General features: G+C 40.7%; 9 protein-coding genes across 9 annotated transcripts; 2 read left to right on the top strand and 7 right to left on the bottom strand.

Moving 5' to 3' along the window:
• Positions 1-138: 138 nt before the first annotated feature.
• Positions 139-1,608, bottom strand: ERG1 (squalene monooxygenase; the record flags this gene model as incomplete). The annotated part of the gene is made up of 1 exon (XM_445667.1): positions 139-1,608. The coding sequence occupies one exon, from the start codon at positions 1,606-1,608 to the stop codon at positions 139-141; it is 1,470 nt and encodes a 489-aa protein (XP_445667.1).
• Positions 1,609-2,620: 1,012 nt separating this feature from the next.
• ATF2 (alcohol O-acetyltransferase) lies at positions 2,621-4,315 on the bottom strand (the record flags this gene model as incomplete). Its single annotated transcript, XM_445666.1, has 1 exon — positions 2,621-4,315. One exon carries the CDS (start codon positions 4,313-4,315, stop codon positions 2,621-2,623), a length of 1,695 nt encoding a protein of 564 aa, XP_445666.1.
• Positions 4,316-4,927: 612 nt separating this feature from the next.
• PBP1 (Pbp1p) lies at positions 4,928-7,255 on the bottom strand (the record flags this gene model as incomplete). Its single annotated transcript, XM_445665.1, has 1 exon — positions 4,928-7,255. One exon carries the CDS (start codon positions 7,253-7,255, stop codon positions 4,928-4,930), a length of 2,328 nt encoding a protein of 775 aa, XP_445665.1.
• Positions 7,256-7,979: 724 nt separating this feature from the next.
• On the bottom strand, positions 7,980-9,809 carry MPP10 (rRNA-processing protein MPP10; the record flags this gene model as incomplete). Its single annotated transcript, XM_445664.1, has 1 exon — positions 7,980-9,809. The coding sequence occupies one exon, from the start codon at positions 9,807-9,809 to the stop codon at positions 7,980-7,982; it is 1,830 nt and encodes a 609-aa protein (XP_445664.1).
• Positions 9,810-10,347: 538 nt separating this feature from the next.
• Positions 10,348-12,942, top strand: GVI51_D05819 (uncharacterized protein; the record flags this gene model as incomplete). The annotated part of the gene is made up of 1 exon (XM_445663.1): positions 10,348-12,942. The coding sequence occupies one exon, from the start codon at positions 10,348-10,350 to the stop codon at positions 12,940-12,942; it is 2,595 nt and encodes an 864-aa protein (XP_445663.1).
• Positions 12,943-13,332: 390 nt separating this feature from the next.
• DNM1 (dynamin-related GTPase DNM1) lies at positions 13,333-15,663 on the bottom strand (the record flags this gene model as incomplete). Its single annotated transcript, XM_445662.1, has 1 exon — positions 13,333-15,663. The coding sequence occupies one exon, from the start codon at positions 15,661-15,663 to the stop codon at positions 13,333-13,335; it is 2,331 nt and encodes a 776-aa protein (XP_445662.1).
• A 603-nt stretch (positions 15,664-16,266) lies between these two features.
• On the bottom strand, positions 16,267-17,538 carry RTT109 (H3 histone acetyltransferase RTT109; the record flags this gene model as incomplete). The annotated part of the gene is made up of 1 exon (XM_445661.1): positions 16,267-17,538. One exon carries the CDS (start codon positions 17,536-17,538, stop codon positions 16,267-16,269), a length of 1,272 nt encoding a protein of 423 aa, XP_445661.1.
• Positions 17,539-17,822: 284 nt separating this feature from the next.
• Positions 17,823-20,444, bottom strand: SFI1 (Sfi1p; the record flags this gene model as incomplete). Its single annotated transcript, XM_445660.1, has 1 exon — positions 17,823-20,444. One exon carries the CDS (start codon positions 20,442-20,444, stop codon positions 17,823-17,825), a length of 2,622 nt encoding a protein of 873 aa, XP_445660.1.
• Positions 20,445-20,864: 420 nt separating this feature from the next.
• Positions 20,865-22,319, top strand: OST1 (dolichyl-diphosphooligosaccharide--protein glycotransferase subunit OST1; the record flags this gene model as incomplete). Its single annotated transcript, XM_445659.1, has 1 exon — positions 20,865-22,319. The coding sequence occupies one exon, from the start codon at positions 20,865-20,867 to the stop codon at positions 22,317-22,319; it is 1,455 nt and encodes a 484-aa protein (XP_445659.1).
• Between the last annotated feature and the right edge of the window lie 169 nt (positions 22,320-22,488).

Here is a 22,488-nt window from a genome sequence, read left to right as displayed (position 1 = left end):
AGATGTGAAATAAATATTTAAATAAAATGAGAAAAATAAAAAAAATGAGTTCAATAAGAGAAAATACAATGAGTCGTTTAAGTGCAAAACACGTCTATATCAAATGTTAGTCCGTTTCATCCCGTAATTGTTTTGAAATTAACCGATCAATTCACGAACCAAGAATGGAGTGAAGACTTTAATGGCGGTGATCAAGATCATGATACCTTCCAATAGAGCCATTGGCAGACCTAGGAAACCACGTTCTTCCATGTTCAAGTAGATGGTGTAGAAAGCGACGGCGAAGAACACACGGGTCAATAGCAATGGCTTTGGTAGGACACCAGCCAGGAAAGCGACTGGCAAGTTGACGCAGTCACCACCACGTTGGAAATACTTGAAACAACCCTTTTGTAGAGCCTTCAAGTTTTTGCTGTCGGCGGCGAATAGGGAGTATAGGGAAATAGACAAGACGTTGACAACGGCGTCGTAGTTCTTTCTTTCGAAGTGGTAATCTAGCAATTCGTCCAAGACCTTCTCACGGTCGCTGAAGTCCAAGTCACCAATCTTCTTGATCAATAGGACAACATCGTTTAGACCGACGGTCATACCACCACCGGTTAGAGGGTGTCTCATGTTTAGGGCATCACCGATGACACACAGACCGGTGACGTCGTTTTGTCTAGCTGGCAACCAAGAGTTGGCCATTGGCTTGAACTTGCCTTGGGCCAAAGCGTCGTCGAAGGATGGTCTTAGAGTCTTTGGAATGTATGGTTGGACGTCCTTGGTCATCCATGACTTCAAGTCGGTTGGGACCTTTGGAGCGTTGTAAGCACACAGGATTCTGGTTTCTTCTGGGGAGATTTGGTAAACCAAGATTGGCATGTGCTTGTCACCTAGGATGACGTGACCGTGCATGTCATGAGGCATGTGGGCGTGGTATAGGGACATACCGACGAAAGAGGAGTTGACGGTTGGGACGTGGTCTGGGTGTAGTTCTCTTCTGAAACGGGAGAAGATACCGTCACAGACAAAGGTCAAGTGGGCCTTGAAGTCGACCTTACCACGGGAGTCGACGTCGACCTTGGCACCGACGACTTCGTTCTTCTTGTCCTTCAAGATCTCGACGACGTTACCCTGTAGTCTGGTGACGTTTGGCTCAGCGGCGCAGATGTTTCTCAAGTTGTTCAGGAATCTACCGTGGACCAGACCGACACCTCTTTCTCTCTCGTCGTCCTCGAAGTCCTTCTTGTGGACGGTGGCATCCTCCAGGACCTTGTCGTTACCGTCGCGGACCAAGCCTGGCAACTTCTCGACTGGCTTCAAGTCAGCCTTGTAAGGGTATGGGATGTCGACGTGCTCACCGTTGTAGAAGACGGTGTAACCGGTGACTGGGTAAGCGTCGATGTTGTTGATGGACTGGATCATACCCAGAGACCTCAGAGCACGCAGACCACCTGGTTGCATCAGCTCACCGACGATTCTGTCTGGCTGAGACCACTCACGCTCGACAATCAGCACCTTCTTACCCTTTCTGGCAAGCGCGGTAGCAACACATGGCCCTATGACACCAGCACCGACGATCAGCGCATCGTAAGTAACAGTTTCATCAGCATTCGTGAGAGACATTTTGGGAGGGATAGTCTTTATAAATTTTTTGGTCCTTGATTGTTTTCAGGAGAGCACTTGATAAGGTGTTAAGCGACTAAATAGCAACCTATTGCCGAAATCTTTGACTATACTTATCCCAGCTTATATATACTTGAGTGGGAACAATGGAGCAAGAAAATTTTTTACGACGGGCATGAAGTTAAACACCGTTAAATTGCAAACGAAGTTGGGTCGCTTCTTTGTGAGGACAATGGAAATATCGATCCTGCCACAGAACACCCTGCACAAAAGACATGCCCATGGCTCCTCCTCCATGTGATTTTTATCTGTCACACACAGGGCTGCGTCTCTCTTTCTCTCTCTCTCATCGGCTGGCTCATCGGCTGTGATAACGCTGCGGTAATCGGCTGCTGCGGTAATCGCTGGCTGTCGCTGGCTGTCGCTGGCTGTCCTGCGCGACTGCTACGACATAGACGACATAGACGACTCAGCTAGTTTCGCTGATCACGTGTTTCCTTGACCGAAGTGGTCTCTATAAGGCGGTGCGTGCAGCGATTATCACAGCGTTATCACAGCCGATTACCGCAGCAGTCACACCGCAGCAGTCACACCGCTCGTATAGCTCGCTCTTGCCTTGTGGTCCCTTCAAAGAGTCGCTAGTCGTTTACGGACACTGGATGGCACAGCAGAGATGTCTCTAAACGGGGGTGACACTGTACGAGAACAAGCCCTGTGCATGTCTGGGTGTTGGTAGCACACGTATACGATCGTATACGTGATAGAGTCGGTGTGCCCATAGAAAGTCTCGGCAATCTGTTACTACATTGGCTTATACATCTACTTACCCGCTGTCGCAAGGGGCTGTCGCAAAGGGCTGTGGCAAAGGAGGACTGATCCCCAGCCTCTTATCCTCTACCCCTCTCTCTTTCTCTCCATTTGCTTGGCAGCACTTCTGGCAGCACTTCTGGCAGCACTTCTGGCAGCACTGCTGGCAGAACGTCAGCCGCTAGTTCAGCCGCTAGTTCAGCCGCTAGTTCAGCCCCGTGAAGTCGCGGATCACTCTGTCGAGGATCCCGATGAACTCGCGGAACTCGGCGCGGTCCCTCAGCGTGCGGCGCACCATGCCGACGTTTAGGTTCATGCCGCCGATGTTCGTCGACACCACGTTCACGCCGAAGCTGAACTTCAGCGCGCCGGGTCTCTGCCCAAAGACCAGGTCGGTGACGTGGTAGGCTTGCGCGGGGTCCTGGTGGAAGTACCCCGCATTGCTCATGATGACACCGCCTCGCTTCTGGTACAGGTACTCGTCCCGGATCAGCTTGTCGACGTTCTTCTTGTCCACGATCACGTCCAGCATCAGCGTGCCCAGCCCCACGGTCTGGTCACCGTTGCTGTGCGACGCGAGTAGAATGTCGTGGTAGTACTCCACGAGGCTCCAGAACTTCTCCGTCTCCTCGCGCTCGACCTTCATACCCGAGATCATGTACAGGTAGTGTATGCCGCCGACGTTGGAGCCGTACTTGTACATGTCACGCACCTCGGGGTCCTCTGGCAGGTACCGCCTCGTGCTGCTGGGCGTGGCCATGTCCACCCCCCACTCGCTCATCCACTCCTTGAACCCTTGCTTCTGGCCCAGCAGCTTCCGCGACTGGTGCATCGCCACGAAGAACGCCGCCTGGATGAACGGCGTCACCGTACACTTGCCGTGCACGTTGTGCTTGATCCTGTCCCTGATGACCGCTACTTCCTCACACGTGTAGTTCAGGATGGAGTCGTAGCACACATCCCCCATCTGCACAGCGCTGGTCTCGGGCTCGCCGCTGTACTCGTCGTTGCAGCGCGTCTCCAGCGCATCACTCTTGAAGTTCAGCGCGGTCTTCAGGAACGACACCAGCATGATCTTGGGCAGCTTGCTCAAGGGCGGCCTGTACTCAACCCTCTCAGTGATCGGAGCCGGCAGCTTGGCGATGTCCGCAACGTCCTGCTCATAGTCCACAATCACATCATCCGCATACGGAACCGCCCAGGAGTTCTGCTCTATAAGAGACACATTCTCCGCAATGTCCTGGAACAGGTTCACAGCGCTGATGGCGTCCGAGCAGCAGTGGTTGCTTATATACACAAACTTCTTCCACTGGGCCCCGCCTCCCTCAGCACTTGGCAGACACAGCAGCCTCCAGTTAGGCTTGTTTGGGTTGCCGATAGGAATAACAATGTTCCCAATGAGCTCCTGCATGTACGCGTCAAACTTGTAACCGTTCTTCTTGTACTCCGAAAGGATCATGTCTATAATCTCACCGTAGTCCTCGCTTTGCTCATTGATTATGATATCGCTCAGCTTGATCTTGCTGGTGATTACCCTTAAAAAGTCGTTCTCAGGGAACGGAGTGTTGTAATAATCATCGCTGGTGTAGTACTCCTCATGCTCTGGGAACTTCTTAGGAATGATAGCTTGCATCATTATGGGATGTCTCAGCAGAATTTGGCGAATCGCAACAGCCAATTGCTCACGGGTAACTTCTTTGTTAAGCTCACCATACATGTTGAAATTGGTGTAAAGCTTCTGTCTTTGCATAATCGCAAAATAGTTCTCCAGATGCCCCATCCTTCTGGAATGGCCTCTCTCAAGCAGGGACTCTTCAATCGCAAACCCATCCGGGCCCTTCCCGGAAATTTTAGCCTTAGAGATCAGCGGCTGTTCAATCGACTTGGTGTTTGGCGCCATTGTCTGTCGTTACTAGTGTTTCTGCGTGGAAATTATTCTAACCAGGATGAACTCCAAGTAGTATTCGGATATGGGACGTTATAGTGCCACCAGATTACCTGCTGTCTTTTATATATGCCGGCTACCTGTCCCAGCTTACAAATATAAAAGCTCACTTCAAGGGCCGATCTCGACACTCATCAAATGGTCCGCGGATCAGCATCGCCAGGGCACCAGGGAGTCGAATTGCTTCTTCTGCTAGCTTGATCATCGCTAGACATTTCTTTTTTGTCTATAGTCGTTTAGCTTTTCTCGAGTGAAAATGTGAAAAAGTGAAAAAACAAACAAAAAATCGGATGAGTCGGGCTCAAGAATATGTACCATCCGATGACGAATGCATGTAGGAGAACAAGTCAAAGCTTATAAATAAAGCTGTGATCTCGAGTGCACAGCTGGGATTGGTGATTATCCTCAGATATCGGAAGTAAGGAATAAGCATATTTGACATACGGAGATTTGTATGACATATTTTATGAAAAGAAATTAGAAAACTTATTAAAATTTGTTCTGCCCTCCGTGGAATATAGAGGCAAGACTATTTAGAATACGTAAAGTTGTTTTGTACATACTTGTTCAGTTATACTGCTTAGAGTGGTAGTGATGGTGGTTGTTTCTGTGGCCGTGGTTATTGTGATAGTAGTTACCGTGGCTTCTATCAGGCATACCACCCATCATTCCGTGGAATGGAGCAGCACCTGGTGGTGCTGGGTAGGCCATTGGGGCACCAGCCATATAAGCTGGTGGTATATGAGGTGACATCGCTTGCGGAGACATGCTGCCACTTGGGACAGCACTCTCATCAGAGTGAGCTCCGGCATTGCCTCTTCCAGTATTAGCACTGGTAGAGGTACCCATCATTGGAACCATACCCGGATAAAATACCGGCTGAGGTTGGAATGGCATGTACATACCACCAAAGCTGTTCATCATTGCTGGGTTAGCACCTGAACCTGACATTGGAGCCATTGCAAAGTTTGACATGTTGCCACGACCTCCCATGCCGCCCATAACTCCCATATGAGGGTTCATAACTCCTGGTGCATGGGAACCCATCATGCCTGCATTCATTGCGTTCATTTGTCTCTTTTGTAGTCTTGATTGGGCCTTCTGCAGTGCCTTCCTCTCGTCTGGGAAAAATTCCTTGAAAGACTTTTCAACAGTGCTTGCCCAAGTTGGGGCTGTGAAATAAGGCTTTTCAATAAAGAATTGCTCAGTAACAGCTGGTGACTTCTCATGCTTCTTCTCATCAGAAGAAGAAGCAGCATGTTCAGCAACCTTCTGGTCATGCGCTTCCTTCGACCTTAGGAACATGTTGAAACTAGTAGCAAATGCCTTTCTCACATTGTCTTTGGATTGTAGCTTTTTGGAGCCAAAGAACGAGCCAGCATTGCGTCTTCTCGATGACACACTTGCTCTTCCACCTGCTGGCGAGACTCCATGCGCAGTGGCTTGAGGTGATGTTGCAGAGGATGGTGAAGCACCAGATGTAGAGGAGGAACTTTTCTTCAACTCACCCTTAGCAGTTGAAGGTGTTGGAGGAACTGACGACTTGGTACTGGAGGATTTGTTGACTGGCTTTGGAGGCAAACTTGGGTCAGACTTTAGGTTAGAACCGCTGTTAACAGTGGCTTGAGGTTGAGATTGAGTTGTAGTGTTTGGTGTGTCAACCGAAGCTTCTGTAGCAGCACTTTCTGAAGAACTGGTGCTTTTTGAAGATGTTGGCATATCTTTGGGCATATCATATGGTACCTTAAACTTCTCAGAGAATTTTCTCAATTCCTCAATTTGAGCTTCTTTTGAGTTTGGTACTTTCTTGTGTCTGTGTTCCTTTCTTGGTAAACCTGCGCTATGCTTGGTAACGGGTGAAACAGCCTTGGTGCCAGTAGAAGAAATAATAGCAGGATCCATGTGGTGCGGCTGGTTTCTCAATGTTGGAGGAACATATTTCTTTGGCTTCGGTGCTGCTGGCTTGGCATTTGATTTCAAGGATGCCAATAGCTCATCACCTCTTCTGTCGACACCAGAGTATAAATCTTCCTCATCCATACCTGAATCATCAATGGCAATACCACGGTCTTCGGCTAAATGAACATTACCAGAAGCATCTTGAGATTCAATTTCTTTAGCTATTCTTTCCGCTTCCTTCAATCTTTCGGCATAGTTTGGATCATCTTTGTTTATTTTAGTTGTGTAGAAATGTTCATCGAAAGAAGACTTGATACCAAACTTTTTCTCATTAACTGCAAATTGATCCCATTTCTCATTGCTATCTTCCAAAGCAACAGTATCGACATTGAAGGCTGAGTCTGTATCTGGTGTCCATTTCTGTAATTCACGCTCCCTAATGTCCTTGTTAGCGCGAGAAATGTCAACATCGGTTCTAAATCCAGTTTTACCTTCAGCAGGTGTATTGGAAGTGGATCTAGATGGTGGACTAGCAGCTTTCTTTGCGGCTTCAGCTTCAACAGCAGCTGCCTTCTTTTCTTCGAGTTGCTGCTGAGCTGCTTCCCATTTCTCATCCAGACTAAAATCAATACTTTTCAAGTCAACTTCTGCAACATCTTCACCTTGGATCAAAAGCGTGTCTTCAATGCTTTTAGCCAATGCATCAATATCTTTGACCATACCATTATCAATGACCTTTGCATGCTTTAGTACAACATCAATACCATTTGTGGACTCGGTATTCGCAGCTGCCAAGACACCTTCATACTGGATACCAGCCGTAGTAGTCACCTTCACATTGGAACCAATACCATTCACCAATAAGTAATCCAGCCTATCGCTAAATCCTCTTGTAACATCACCAGTTTCGTGAAACAAACCAGATCCAGAAGATTGAGACACAGCATTGAAGTTCTTCCTCTGATTGAAATCAGTTCTTCCCTTGGAACCTTTCATATCTCTTTCCTTTCCTTTTTGACTTTTCTAATACTATTTTTTCAATTGTTCAGCCCCAATTGGTACTTTATAAAAAGTCAGTCGGGTCAAATAAAGATCTTGGTTCTCCTTCAAGAGTCTCTTTTACTAATCCTAAGATATATGCACAATATTATCTTCTGGGTATTAGGATGACACAACAAAAGGAAACCGCCGGCCAGGACTTCAGAGGACTTTCAAAAGATAAAAGAAAATGAAGAACCACCTCACTCAAATTTAAATAACCTTAAGCTTATGAATTCCCAAAACTAGTTCTCCGTCTCAAGCATTCGACAGATGTAAGTCCAAGCGGACTCACCATTGCTTGCCAATTCCCTCAGTCCTTCATGTCAAGCACCTGTCAATTCAGGTTTTCTTGCCTAAAACCTGTCAGATGCAACATGTCGTATAACAGTATATGGCGAATCTAATATAATGGCAATTATATTAACAGCAGCAATATGGTTGCTAAGTTACAAAAACTAATAGAGTTTACTAATAGCTAGGTAAAACTGGGAATCATATCTCAGTCAATTTTTGGCAACATATACTTACTTATCTCTTAAACAAAACGTTTGAACGTGGAACACCATTTAAAACTAAGATTTAACTTGATTGCTATGTCAAAATGCGTATTAAGATGCAGGTTTGTTATTAGAACTATACTAGATGGCGATAGATTTTATGAAATACATGCTGGAATTAACTAAAGTTTGATAAAGTCTGCTTGCTGCGACTTCTTATCCTTTAATGCTTTACCACCAACATCACTCTTTTGACCCTTATTATCGATAACAGTGACGTTCTTAGCCTTGGACAAGGTGTCGATAACATCTGATTTTTTGCTTTTCTTTTGTGGTTGTTGTGATTTGTTTTGCAAAGCCTTGGATCTCTTTCTCTTTGCAGCTCTGCGTAGTCTGGTCTTGTCCTCTCTGGAAAGTTCTTCCTTGGACATGACAGTACCGTCTTTGAGACGGATTTCTGTGTCTTTCTCGGCTTTGCCAACTTTGTAAACCTCCTGTGGTGCAAGAGTGGATGCTGTGGTCATGGTCAATGGCTGGGCATCCTCCATCGCTATAGCAGCACTCTCCACCTTCACTTCCAACGATTGTTTTGCTGGCCTTGGTACGAAATGGGCAGAAGATAGAGCATCCAATTTATAAAACAAGTTCGTGAGCATGTCTGATATCTCGTCATGCTCTTTCTGTAGCTCCTCAGATGCTGCTGTTTCCTCTGAAACGCCTTTATAATCTTCCTCGTAGATCTCAGCTAATGACTTCGATGACTTGGCATCACTTAGCTCGAATTTCTCTCTACGCATACCCAGGTTTAGATCGGCAACAGTTCTACGTTGTAAGTCATCAAAATTGTATTCCTTGATCCTTCTTCTAATCATCTCTTCTAGAGACTCTGTAACTTCCTGTGTAATGATTGGAACAGGTTTTGCAGTTCTGTCAAATTCTAGCTCCTCTGTCAGCAACGTATCATCCGGTCTATCCTGGGCTTTTACTTCACCTTTCAATGCCCATTTCTTCTCGGCAATAGCTTCCTTTTCTAGTTGTTCAATTTGTTTCTTTAGCTCTAGTTGCCTCTTCTCAAATGTAGATAATTTTTCCTCATCATTTTCTCCGTCTTCCTCTGATTCATCCTCGGCATCCGCAAACAGATCAAGTTTTGCTGAATCCATAGCTTCATTATAGTAGTCATCGTCCTCAAGATCCGGTTCATCCATAAATTCGTCTTCACTCTCATTGTTTTCAGCTTCTTTATCATTTCTGTTCAACTTCCTAGAGGACTTAGCATCGGGCTTGTCAAAGAAATCATCATAATATATAGCCTCTTCATCATCCTCAGAAGGAATATCACCGAAATAGTCTATATCGTCTTCATCATCGTCTTCCACCTTTGGAGCTAGCGGGTCCTTTGAGTCGTCAGTCTGTTTGTTAAACTCATCTATATTGAAGAACTGATCGTTCACCTCACTCTCTGTTTGCTTGGACTCTGGGATAACTTCCTCATCGGATTTGTCATGTCTACTCTCAGCTATCACTTCATCGCCTTCCGACACTTCTGCCTCTTGTTCTTCTTTATCAGACAGATCAGTACCTTCGATCTCACCATTATCAGACTCGACATCTTCCTCTTCAGATAACTCTTGTTCAACTGCTTGGTCCTGTTCCAGTGGTTCAGTTTCGCTTCCGTCTTCATCATCTTCTTCGTCTTCACTAACTTGCTCTTCACTCTCCTCGCCAGACACATCGGAGGCTTCTCCAGCGCCGAGCACTTCACGCAGCTCCTGTATACGGTCCAGCAGCTCACCTTCTATGTTATCCTGCACAATCTTGGCCTGCCACCACACCTGGTTGGCATCCAGACCACTGATGGTCACTTCCTCCAGATCAAACTTGTTGCGCAGACCGCTCTGCTTCGAAAGCTTGATCACATTGTCCACATGGTCCTTCACAAACTCTAGCGGAGCCTCGCTGGAAACCTCGACAACCTTCACCGGGTCACTTAAACTCTCTAAAAACGACATGCTACTTCTCTCCGCCCAATCGACAAATTGACTATCCACTGTAAAGCCCGCTCACAAATTTGTAATCCCCATCCAATAACAGCTGAATACTCATTCCTCAAATTGCGATGAGCATCGAACTGATGGCCTTTATGCATCACACAAACCAGAAGCTCATCGCGCAATTTTTCAAAAATTTCTGAAAACGAAGAATTTTTCAAACAAAAATAGCGATGTACGTAGAAGATCATGTGTGGATATCCCCAAATCTCTCGGTTTGCCTGGGCTGGACCTTTAAATTGAACCCGGGACTTCTAGAGGTGAGTCAACGAGGAAAAGGCGGCTAAAATGGACTACTTTATAGTGTTTTTGGCGCATAGGTAGGGCTTAACTGTGTCTAGAGTGTGTGAAATTGTGGGCAAGGCTTTTTCCTGGGTTTTATAGCGGTTTTTTTGTGAGGTAAATTGGAGTTATTTTGGACAAACGAACTTTGGTGGGCTTGGCTTGACAAAATTGGCTACCGAAAAGATATATATATATTTGTCTGCTTGAAGCATTGATGAATATCTTTGTGCTTATATGGTTTATTGGCTGGACGTGTGCAGTGGGTAGGAATGGGAGAGGACAAGACGAGCACGACGACTTCCCATTCACCACAGTAGTAGATATACTATCTCAGAACGTCGAATTCTCGACATTCCTGACACTGATTCAGAAAGGCGGGTATATTCCGTACTTGAATGAGCTGGATAACTTCACATTGTGGGCACCAGTGAATTCAGCCTTTGTGGAGGATGAGCAGGAGCTGCTGATGGGTACATTCGACATCGATAACTATATTATACGAGATTGTATGGTGATAACCTCCGATATTGGCAACTCGACGCAGTTTTTGTCAGAGAATGTCAAATTCCCTTTCTTCCTGAGTCGAAGGAGCCCAGAATCTGCCTACGTCAATGGCATAGAAATTATAGAGCCTGATCTTTTACCAAACGTTCAGAACGCTACTGTACAAGGCATATCGTCACTGATAAATAACCCTCCTGGATTTGCTGAATTGATTGATAGAGAGCATAGAAAGGACCTGGGTATCTTCAAGACGTTAACAAACAACTTATATGCAACATTAGAGAGTATGATCCAGAATAGGACGATACTGATGATAGAGGACATGGCCTTTGATGATGCATTCAATGAAATTGAGCTAAACTATCTGCTGGACCGTTTTAATAGCACCAATAGTATAGGTGAAGATATTTCAAGAACATGGAAAGAAGATAGCTTGAGGCTTATGCAAGCAATGATTCTAAGGGAAATGGTAGCGGGCTCACTAGAAGAAGAGGCTATATCTTTTGATCTAAATAACAAAATGATTCGGGTTGACTCTATAAGTAATGGGAATCAGGTAAAGATTAATGACACCATTGAATCAACTAAGGGGAATTTATTGTATAATAGAGGTGTTTCACATATATTTCGTGATTTCAGTGGATTGAATTCAACTGTAGAATTTAATGCAGAGAAATATCTGCATGGACTCAATAAATCAGAATTCGTAAAGGAACTTTATTTCCGGAAATTACAGAATATGATAACATCGGATGAGAATCTTACGATATTTGTTTCCGAAGATGGCAACGACGACGTTACCGGATATACTAAGCCGTCCTTGTTATACCATTTTGCAGAAGAAAAGATATGGATAGAGAGGGAAATCACTAGTGAAGGAAGCCAAGCGTCGAAGTTATATGATTCAGCCTTTTGTTCATCAAATAAGAGATTAGGAGGTCATTGCCAAAAGTTTAAAATAACTAAGAAAGGTGATGATTATTTTATCAATGACAGATATAAGATTACATCAATTGCCCCAATGGTAATAAAAAACACATTAATATACACTATATCTGATAACCTACAGCTACCAGGAGATTTAGTTTCTGCGATACCTCCACTGTATCACTGCTACAAGTCTTTGAGATTTTTGAATGAACTTAATCTTTTGGATCTGGAAGCTAACCACAATGGATATACTATCTTCCTACCATGTTTCCAATCATGGGATATCATGGAATTAAATTTAGAATACCTAAGCGGTAATAAAACAGCACTAAATGAATTAATGAGAAACTTGATCATAGATGGTTTACATTACACAAACAATGATACTACTGAGTTTACTGCTCATAATAAATTTGGAGATGAGGTTACTGTTGATTTCAGCAAATCAGACACATCAGAAGGTGTGATTAATGTAAAAATGGATAGTATGGATGGTATACTTAAAATAGAAAGTTTACACGATGTGTTTTTTAACCAAGGTGTCATCCATCCAATTGATCAGATTATTTTTCCACATTCGCTTAATATTTCACTGAATGATCTCATGAAATCAGATGATTGCTCTGTATTTAAACATCTACTGAAAAGTATCAACCAGATTGGAGAAATTCTAAATAATGATGACGAATACTCTATTTTGGTTCCGACATCATCTTCCATAATATCAGATGGGTTGTCAGTAAATACAACTAACCTTGAAAAGATATTAAAGATACATATTATTCCAGGTAATTATACCCAGTCGCTTTTAGACTGTAACTCCGTATCAAAGAGTCTAAGTGGTGATTCAATATACTGCCGTAAGGCTTCACAAACAAGTAGGCTTTTGAGTTTCATGGATGGGCAAGATAAGGAAGTTAGAATTCTGAAAATGGGTTGTTCATCCTCAAAAAGCAATTCGTGTATATTCCTAATTGATAAACCAATATCACCAGATTGGCTAAAAATACCGAGAACAAGGTTGGACTTGCCTGGGGTTGCTCTTGGTATAGGTGTGCTCTTAGGTTCTTTGTTTGTAGTCCTGTTGTTAGGTTTCATTATTTTAATGAGAATGAACTCCAGAGCAGACCGGCTGTTGGCAAACACTCCAACATCGGAAAGTTCAAGTCCAGATGATACTGAAAGAAATCCCCTTTTGCAACAAAACGCGGCACATGGTGATCAATATAATTCAATATCAGCCACAAACGCTGGCAATAATGCATCCCAGAATTCACAGAGTTTCGAAGCTTCTTACTCAGCTAATGCACAAAGATTACCAATTAAACAGCAACGTTCTACAAACAGTACAATTGCTAATGCTAGGTTCTCGTAATTATTTATCATATATCAATGAGTACCAACACTATATATCTCGTAATTTAATTAAAGACTGGAAGCTACAAAAGTGTAACAATTATAACTATAATGATAACATAGTAACATTTATATAATCATGTGATCTGATTTTCATTTAGTATAAATAATATATTTAAATACTTATAATATTAATTATCAAATGCAAAGCAAAATAATGGAAAGTGCTTGTCCTCCGAACTGAAAATTATGTTTTAAAAACATAATTGACAATTTTTTTGAAATTGTGTTGTTTTATTTTCGTATATAATTAGAATATAGTAATAGCGTACGTATCACTTATTATCTAGTCGTAAGTTGACCTATAATTTATTGAAAGTTGATGTACAGATATATACATATTATATATTTAAAGAATATTACCAATAAGTGCAGAAGCCTTCTTATAAACCTCTAATGATTTCAACGCATTTTCTCTATCCTGCATTAGTGTTTGGTCTTCAACCAATAATTCCTCGAACATGCTTTCACGATACAATTCAGTAACAAGTCTGTTTTGAACACTATCCTTACAGAAATTCACTAGAAGACACATAATAGCCTTAGGTATCTGGTCTTCAATCATCTCACGAACTATGTCAAAGTAAGAAACAATTAACCTTCTTATTAATTCACATTCTAAATCTTCTCTTTCGGTCAGCTTAGGATGGTTTGCATTTTCAAAAGCATCATCATCACTGTTGAGATTGCTATTGAAGTTTAGTTGTTGGAATTGTGAACTAAAATCATCTTTGTATCCATTTAATTCGCTAAACCTTCCATCTCTGTTTGATAAGGAAAGTTGCGACTTCTTATCCTTCCCAAAAAAGTAATTCAGGAAAGTGTCTTTCGATTTTGTTGCGTCTTTACTGCTATCCAATTCAGTACCATCGATGCTAGGCTCAATATCAGATTTTGAATTTTGAGATGCGGTACCGTTTTCCTGAATTTCATTTTGCTTTTCTTTCTCTAGCATTTTCTGTGCTCTCTGATTCTCTTGATTTCTTTTCCGAGATTGGATTATATCAGACATTGCATCAGTGGCAGTCAAAAAATTTGGATGGTTTGTGTTAATATATGCTCTGTGGATGTCAATCAAGCTTTCCACGTAGGAACGAGTGGGGAATAACCTTTCGCGTAACAAATCACTAACCACCTCAATCAACTTACTTTTAAGCTTTGGGTATCTTGATAATTCCGGAGTTCCACATTTGTGACATATCTTAACAAGTTCCTCGTAAACCAATTCTACACATTGTTGGGAAGGCTCTAAAAGAAGCTTGATCTGTGGCTTGACTAACAAATCAAAAGCTAGCTCTGGTACAAAGAGTGTAGGCCTTGGACCAGTAGAGTTTCGAATGGCAGTTCTGATGTCAAGAATTGTAAGGTTGGTTGTTGGATCAATGGATTTTAGTGTATTACCGAAAATGTTATTATAAATGTAATAAATACGAGCCCCTCCACTGAGTTCTTTGGTGCTTATTTCAGAGGACGTACCATCGATTGATGATATGAAGGCTGTCGCAAATTTGTTCATCAACTGCAGCACCAACCCAGCCCTGTTCTCTTTTGTGATATCACCCGTATCACCATATTGAGACAGTTCTTGTTCGGTCTGACTAATTAGAGTATTCAAACGTGTTTTAATGTCTGGCAATTTCTCTTTTATATGGCTTATCAAGGTTTGGTTCAGTAATTTTGCTAGATATCTTGTACCACATCTGTGTGACATTGTGCGGTAAACGGGGTGTCTATTAAAATATTCTTCTTCTTTGTTCAAAGCTTCCTCCACAGTTTTGTTCATTTGGATATCTTGTTGTGATCTGTTAACTACACCAACAAAACCCAACTTTAATGGATATAGTTTTCCCGATAAGATGTCAAGGGCGTTAGTTCCAGAGTCCATCAAATCCAGTTTAGTGATGACACCAATGGTTCTAATACCATGAGGATCAACTTCACGAGCAAGTTTCAATGATTCAGAATTAACGAGGTCAACATTTGCTGGTGACACAGCAAGAATGATGCAGTTTGGAGTAGCAACATAATCTAATATCAAATTTTTGATTTGTTTCTCAATATCTGGGGGTTGTTCTCCAATTGGAACCTTGGTTATACCAGGTAAATCCACTAAAGTCAAATTCAGGACATGGGGAGAGTATATCTTAAGATTGATAGGAATTTTGCTGATTCCTTTATTTTTACCTGCAATTCTAGCGGTCTCGCTTTCAATTTCCCGCCGAATTTCAGAGAAGTCGTAAAACCTTCTTCCCGGAATATGCAAGAACTCACCCCATTCATCACGACGTATTTCGGTTGCGTTACTTCCACCGATTGCGGAGGATGCACCATTATTGTCGTTCAAGGATGTTGTGGACTCGTTGTTGTTCTGAAATCCATTTAGTGATGATTGTGATCTTGAGGCATTGTTTAAAGACATGATAAGATCTGGATTTTCCTTTATCAAAGGTGATGAGGCTGAGATGTTATTTAGTTGTAAAACCAACGGTCTTCTAGTCACGATACCTGTACCTCTTGGTAAGAAGTCCCTGCCAACCAAAGTCTCCAGAATTGAAGACTTGCCTGATGATTGGGAACCAACTACAGCCAAAATTGGCAAGTCAAGGGTATCGATACCGGAGTCATACATGACATCCTGTAGTTTATTGACTGTAGGAATTAAATCTTCAAGGCTAGCCATTTTGAAATCTAGTATTATTCAACTTCTAAATCAAAAATATCAGCAACCCAACAGATAGGGCTCTCAACTTTTTCTGAATATCAACAATATGTAGCAAACGTTGATAACTGGGTTCGCAGCGACCAAATGTGCTATTTCAAACACGCGACTACCTAATGTTAAATGTGTTTGGCAGCTTGGTTCAACTCGCTTGATCCGAAATTTCTGCACCAGCAAACTTGTCCAAAACTAAGGATTTAGGAATATGAAAGCCAGACAGTGATATAATTTAATTTCCTAAGATTAAATCCCAATTTTAATGGAAAATAACTCGTTACTTCTCGAAGATACTTATTATTAAAGTTCTAGAAATTAAATCCCTACAAAATTGGCATTCGCAGCTAATATTTTTTGTGTGTGATCCGAGATTTCGAACATTGCCCGAGACCCACTGATTCGGTCACATGATGAAGTTAATATGGAGCAATATGATTCGATATTGAACTAGCTCGAAATAGGACATGTGAATGCGGCCTGAATGCTATTATTATAGTGCTATATCTAATATATATGAAAGTCTATGCAACTCCCTAACTTGAAGTTTTTCTTTAGTTCTCAGAATTTCTATTTCTTTCTGCGAACTTGGAGGGTATTAACTACTACTGGGGTAGAAGTGGTTGTTCGGTTTTGTTTAAATTTTGAGTAATCTGCATTACCTGTCACTGTTAGTAAGCTGGTGCCTTCTCTTGACAAGTAGTCGTTTACGTTTTGGTAACTCTCTAGCGCCCCTTCTTCTGTGTCATACTCTTCACCAGTGATGTAGTTCTTTATGCAATGGAATTGCCTCTTGGATCGGCATCTGTACACATCAGTAGAAGGTTTATAGTTGGTGTCAATTTCGTAAATGCCAGAAATACCCATCACTGATACAACAACACTAAGCTTAAACTCCTGTCTTTCCTGTAGTTCAGTCCAGAATGTATCCAATGAGGTGGTCTGGATGCGGTTTTCTTCGAAGAGTTGCTTCATAAATCTTGACTTAGGGTCATCAGGGAACATTGGAATACATTTTATTACTGAGTCGCTATCATTATCGCTGAAAATATCACCATGTGTCCAAATTCCACATTTCAAAGCATTTGTATACCTTCTAAAACGATATTTATCTTCTCCAGGTATTCTTATTTTTGCTTTAGTTTTATTTAGATTAAAATCACTTACTAATAAATTGTCTAATAAGGAAGCCCACCATTTCAATAAGCCATCTCCATCAAGGTTGTGTTTATTGGGATTTTTAGATGAATTGGGGAATAGATATTGGTCTGCAGGCCTTGTAAATAGTGCAATCTTTGTTACCAATTCCTTTCCACTATGAAATTTTGTGTAGAATGCATTAAAAATTTCTGGTTCTATAAGATTGTGGTTCTGTAATCTATCTGCTAAGATCTTCAGAGCCTTTCTTGAGTTAGTTGCTTTAGTTATCAGGTTGGTCCTACCGCTCTTTTTGTAGTCTCTTTCTTTCGGTATCACTCGATGTAAATAATAATCGGGATTAATTGAGAGTACATATCTTATCAATTGTAGAGTAACCAGCTTTATGTTAACACGTATATCACAGTATCCATTGGTATCCGCTTTTGAGACAAAGACCAACCGTTCTGTTTTTTCAACTTCATTATCGTGATTGCATGTTATATACACATACAACTCCAGCCCATAAAATATCCTTCCTTTGTAAGCTAAGCAAAATAGATGTTCAGTCTTTATAGTGGTGGCTCTATTCTGCTTGCTTGTATTGTTTACCAGAGGTGCTGATTCTGATGGTGGTGATTGAAGGTGTAATATTTCAAATGAACTATCCTGAGGAAGAACTTCTTTGAGAATTGCTTGGAGCATTGGTGGTTTATCCTATCAGATAAATAACGTATTTTGATTGGACTTTCTGATTCATAGTATCTATTATATGTTGTTATATTATGTTAGCAAAAACTGTTCTATTTACAACTTTTATGAAAGTGATTACGACGCGATTTGCGCGATAACTTTCGCGATTCACCCTGGTAATGAGAGAATGGGTATAAGTCAACTTATTAAGATAGTTCATTAAAATATATTAGAATATTAGTACCATACATCTTATTTCTATATTACTTATTTATAAGAAGTGATGTCATATTGAATTACGCTCTTCTACCGGGTGAACCTCTGAGGCGCGCATCATTTGGTGTCAACTGTGGAACGTCACTGAATGCTAACTTTGAGATGCTAGATTCTATTTTCTTCATTTGTTCTTTACCATTTTCTATTGTCATTTGAGTTGCATTTTCATCTGTAAGTTTGTATGGATTATCCACTCGTCTTTTTAATACAGATTCGAGAACAGATGAAGCTTTAATTGGGCTCGCAATCTTCTTTGTTCTCATTGCTTGTCTATATTTTGCATCACTGAAGTTAAGCACGTCATACTTACGTACATTTTCTCTGTGAGGTGTTTTATAAGCTGTATCAAGCTCATCAGATAGGGAGGCTGACCCTCTGTTTTTAGATTTCTCTTTCCATGATTGTAAGCACCCTCTTAAAAGGGCTCTCGACCACCTTAGTTGTATTTTTTCGATAAGGGAAGAGTTATTTTTCAGTCTGTTGGACCAAATTTGCAAATACTTATGTAAATGATGGGAAGATAATGTTGACTTTTTATTATCCAGTATGATGTTTAGTTGGTTTACCTTCTTAGAATGTTCTTTCCACAAAAGGTAATGATGACGAATCTTCTGTTTAGCTAATAATGTGGTCAGCTGTCTCTCATTTTCTTTAAGTGACTCTGAATTAACTAGCCATTTCAGGTATACGTTTAATTTTAATGACCGCTCATAAGTTTTATCGGCCTCAATTGCGTATACTGCGAATAAAAGGGTCTTTAAAAATCGCTTCTTGAGATGATCATGCATTATCTTGGTCACTTCATTTTCGATGACTGTTAGTTTTATCTCCCTTACATCTTGATAGTTTTCCATCCATATCCTGAAGTATCTTTTTAGTAGTAAGCGTGATAACTTTGCTGATAGTGATGTAGCTTCCAAATTTTTAAGAGCTATATCTGTATCATATATGTCTTTAATGATTTTCCAATATTTTACTTTCACAAACCTCTGTTGCCGTCCCATCAAAACGACTTTTTTATTTTCAAAAATCTTCATTTGTAACAATGTATTCCTTTTCAAATGATACTCGCATAGTAATGCTGAATTTCTTTGCATCTTATTGATCTTTCCATAAATCTTAGTTAAGTTAGTGTATGTATTTTGTAGCATCTTAGTTTTTCTAAAATGGTTTGCCCTCTGTAAGTCTCTTGAGTTGCTTTTCCAAATCTCTAGTTTATGCAATTTCAAGAGTTTGTCTGTATTTCTCATGAAAACTTTGTACTTTGTTGCTAATCTCCATTTAAGTATGAATTGCTTCCGTAACTTATCGGTATTGTGTTTGGTTAGCAATTGTTCAAGGATAACATTCTTGTGCCACATTGAAATGATTTGGTTAGATTTTCTTACCAACTGACTCAGTCTAATATCATCAGCTAGCTTAATTTGATTGGTGCGCCTTTTCCATATTTCCATATATTTTCGCTGTGAGTTGTATTCATTTCTAATGAGTACATTTCGCAACAGTTTTCGAAGTTCAAATGTATGTAAAAAAATTTTAAAAGACTTTCTCTTGATCAATTGATCACCTCTTTCCTCTAAGCCTTCGTTATAGTGCTGTCTTCTATCATATTCATTCTTAAACCTGGTAAATGCAATCTGTATTTCATGTCTTTCTCTGAATCTATAAGCAATCTTGCATTTACTTGTCGCACATTGAATTCTATTAAGCCATTTCCTGATTGAAATCTTCATTATATTGTTGTTTCTGACTGAAAACTGTTTTGACCTATGAGACAATTGCCATATTTGCATATAGTGTTTTAACATTATCTTATCTTGAACAAATTGTAAGGACTGTTCAGCATTTTTCAGTTTTTGTAGACTTTTTATAACCCTTTTCAGTGATTTATCCATGAAATATTCATCGGCCAATTTCATTTTATTTTGATTTGATTCAGCCTTTTTCATCCATAGGTCATACCCTAAAATCTTCGAGCAAACATCTTTAAATTCATTAGCCTTTTCATACCACAAATTGCCTTTCACGTCTAACTCATCTCTCCACCGTTCCAAGATTCTCAGTATCAGAGCATGATCTCTTGCCAGTAACATCTTCCTCTCCTGTGATTTTAGAAGATATATGGATTCCATTTGCTTAAGATACGAAAAGGAGATTGATCTATTTTGTTTGTGTTCAAAAAGTGCCATAGAGATATACATATTAGCAGGCCTAATTAAAAAGTATACAAGCAGTTCTTCTAACACACTGCTCATAACAAGTGATCTACCAAGCTCATTCTGCAAACACAAAAGATAATCATCAGCAAGTGGATCCAAATTGTTATCCTTTAGTATCCTCAAATAGATCTTAAATACTGACAAAAACGTGGGTGACAGACCATTCAACTCCAGAAACTTGGCTATGCGCTGGAAGAAAGGATCAAGCATATCTCTTAACACATCCCAGGAATCTGTAACCACTTGATACTCTGTTGAACGATTTCCTCCACGAATAGTATTAATTGACTCACCAACTGGGTGTGAAATATGCACTTTGTCCATCAAGGATGAGACATTGCCTGCAATTAGGGAATCCGTAGCAGCATCCAAATCACCATTAAGCAGTGCTTCCGTCGATACACTACCCTCTTCATTGTTCATATTACTGGCACTGCCATAGAAACATAGGCAATTTACTTCGTTAATATACAACAAATAACTTTGATATGTCTTACCCCGTTGTCTGTAATGAAGATATAAGTCTGCAAACCACGTAATTTAGCTGTCAATTCTTATTGAACTTGATTGTTTAATATTACTTCACACGAAATGACGGAAGAGACGACAGGTTGGGCAATTCGCAGTAACAAAGAGTAGGTGTCGAGCAGCCAAATGATCGACAAATAGTAGTTTGCTGGTAATACTGCCGTTTGGCTGATTATTTGTCCTTTAAAGTCAATTAAAGTGCATACAGTTGGTATTCTAGAGTGGGAAGCTTACATATCTACAATTGACGTACGCAATTCCTAGTGATTATTAGCTGAGAACTAGGAGGAAACCGGAAATATCACAACGAAGAGAATGAAGGCGTTTGCTATCAATTGGGCGTTTCTTTTCTTGTTTTTAGGCCAAGTCTTTGGTCAAGCCCAAGAACAAAAACCATATTCTGGTGAGGCCTCTGAAAAGCTGGCCCAGGAGAAGCCAGAATGGGAGAACTTAGAGTATCAAAGGTATCTAGATTTGAGTGGTACTGGTTTGGCAGAGGAGATACGTATAGTTGCTAAGAATGTCGGCGACAAGCCAGCTACTGACTATCACATGTTACTTCCTCGCAATGTTATTGATAATCTATCTGTTTTCACCGCCACTGCTGATAATTCTTCCTTTGTCAGCTTTAGAGCTCTATCAGCTACACTAAAGCAATTGAACAATACAGCCATTGGCTATGGTTTCTTGGGATTGCCAAGATCTGTTGAACCTGGTGAGACTATTAATTTGAGATTGATTTACAAGTTCAACGATTGTGGAACTCCAAAACCAAAAAAAATTGGTCTTGGTGAAGATCAGTTTTTGGTATATGAGACAGATAGATTGCCTCTATCACAATATCCAACCAAAATGTCTATTCTAAAGATCACAGGTTCTACTGATATGTCTGAATTGGATATTGGATCCGTCCCTGAGGAATATCAGGGCACATTTGATGATAATGTCATGACTTTTGGTCCTTTTGAAGACATTAATGCTTTGAACGTTGAAAATAAGATTAAACTGCGTTATCTACATAACTTGGCATTGAATGAGGTTATTTATCTAAAGAGAGACATTTGGGTATCTCATTGGGCTTCAACCATACAGTTCGTAGAATACAATGAATATCACAACAAGGGTGCTGAACTAAAGAATGGTTTCTCCAGATTAGAAGTTATGAAGAATGTACAGGCTGCTAATAGCCCAACAGTAAGAGGAATCATTGAGAATCATCTACCAGAACAAGCCACCGAACATTATTTCGTCGACAAAGTGGGGCAAGTGAGCACTTCACAAGTTCTCAACAATTTGTTCTACTTGAAACCCAGGTTCCCTATCTTTGGTGGATGGTTCTACAACTATACTATTGGCTGGACTAATGAGTTATCTGATTTTTTGAGAGTCAGTGATATGGATTCAGAGGAGTTCATTCTTGCTGTACCATTACTAAATGGTCCAAAGGACACAGCTTATGATGAAGTTGAATACTCTGTATATCTACCAGAAGGTGCCACTGTAATCGATACAAAGAGTCCTTTACCTGTTGTTCAAACAACTACTTCATTCGAGAGTTCCTACTTTGATTTGAAGAATGGTCATACTAAAGTCACTTTGAAATTTAGAAACTTGGTTAGTGAGTTGGCAGATGGTAAGATCTTGATTACTTACAAATTAACAAATGCTAACTTCTATGGAAAGTTTTTAAACATCTCTCTATATGGGTTTATTGCCCTTATGGCTATCTTCCTTCTAAACTCCATCAACCTAAGAGTATCAAAGAATTAGTTTTGGTACTCTGTAGAGAAGATTAAAAAGGTAAATACATTTTTATAAATTAACAAATTTTACTCTTGTACCACTATCAAGTTATTCATTTGTGTAAGTTACTTTAGCATCTTTAGGTTTTGTGTTACTGTCTAACACGTTCACAAAATATCACCAAAGCATAAAATTT

The sequence above is a fragment of the Nakaseomyces glabratus genome, chromosome D, assembly GCF_010111755.1.
Source record: "Nakaseomyces glabratus chromosome D, complete sequence".
Lineage (NCBI taxonomy): Eukaryota > Fungi > Ascomycota > Saccharomycetes > Saccharomycetales > Saccharomycetaceae > Nakaseomyces > Nakaseomyces glabratus.
The sequence above is the reverse complement of the archived record's forward strand: the minus strand, read 5'-3'. Positions and strand labels throughout refer to the sequence as shown.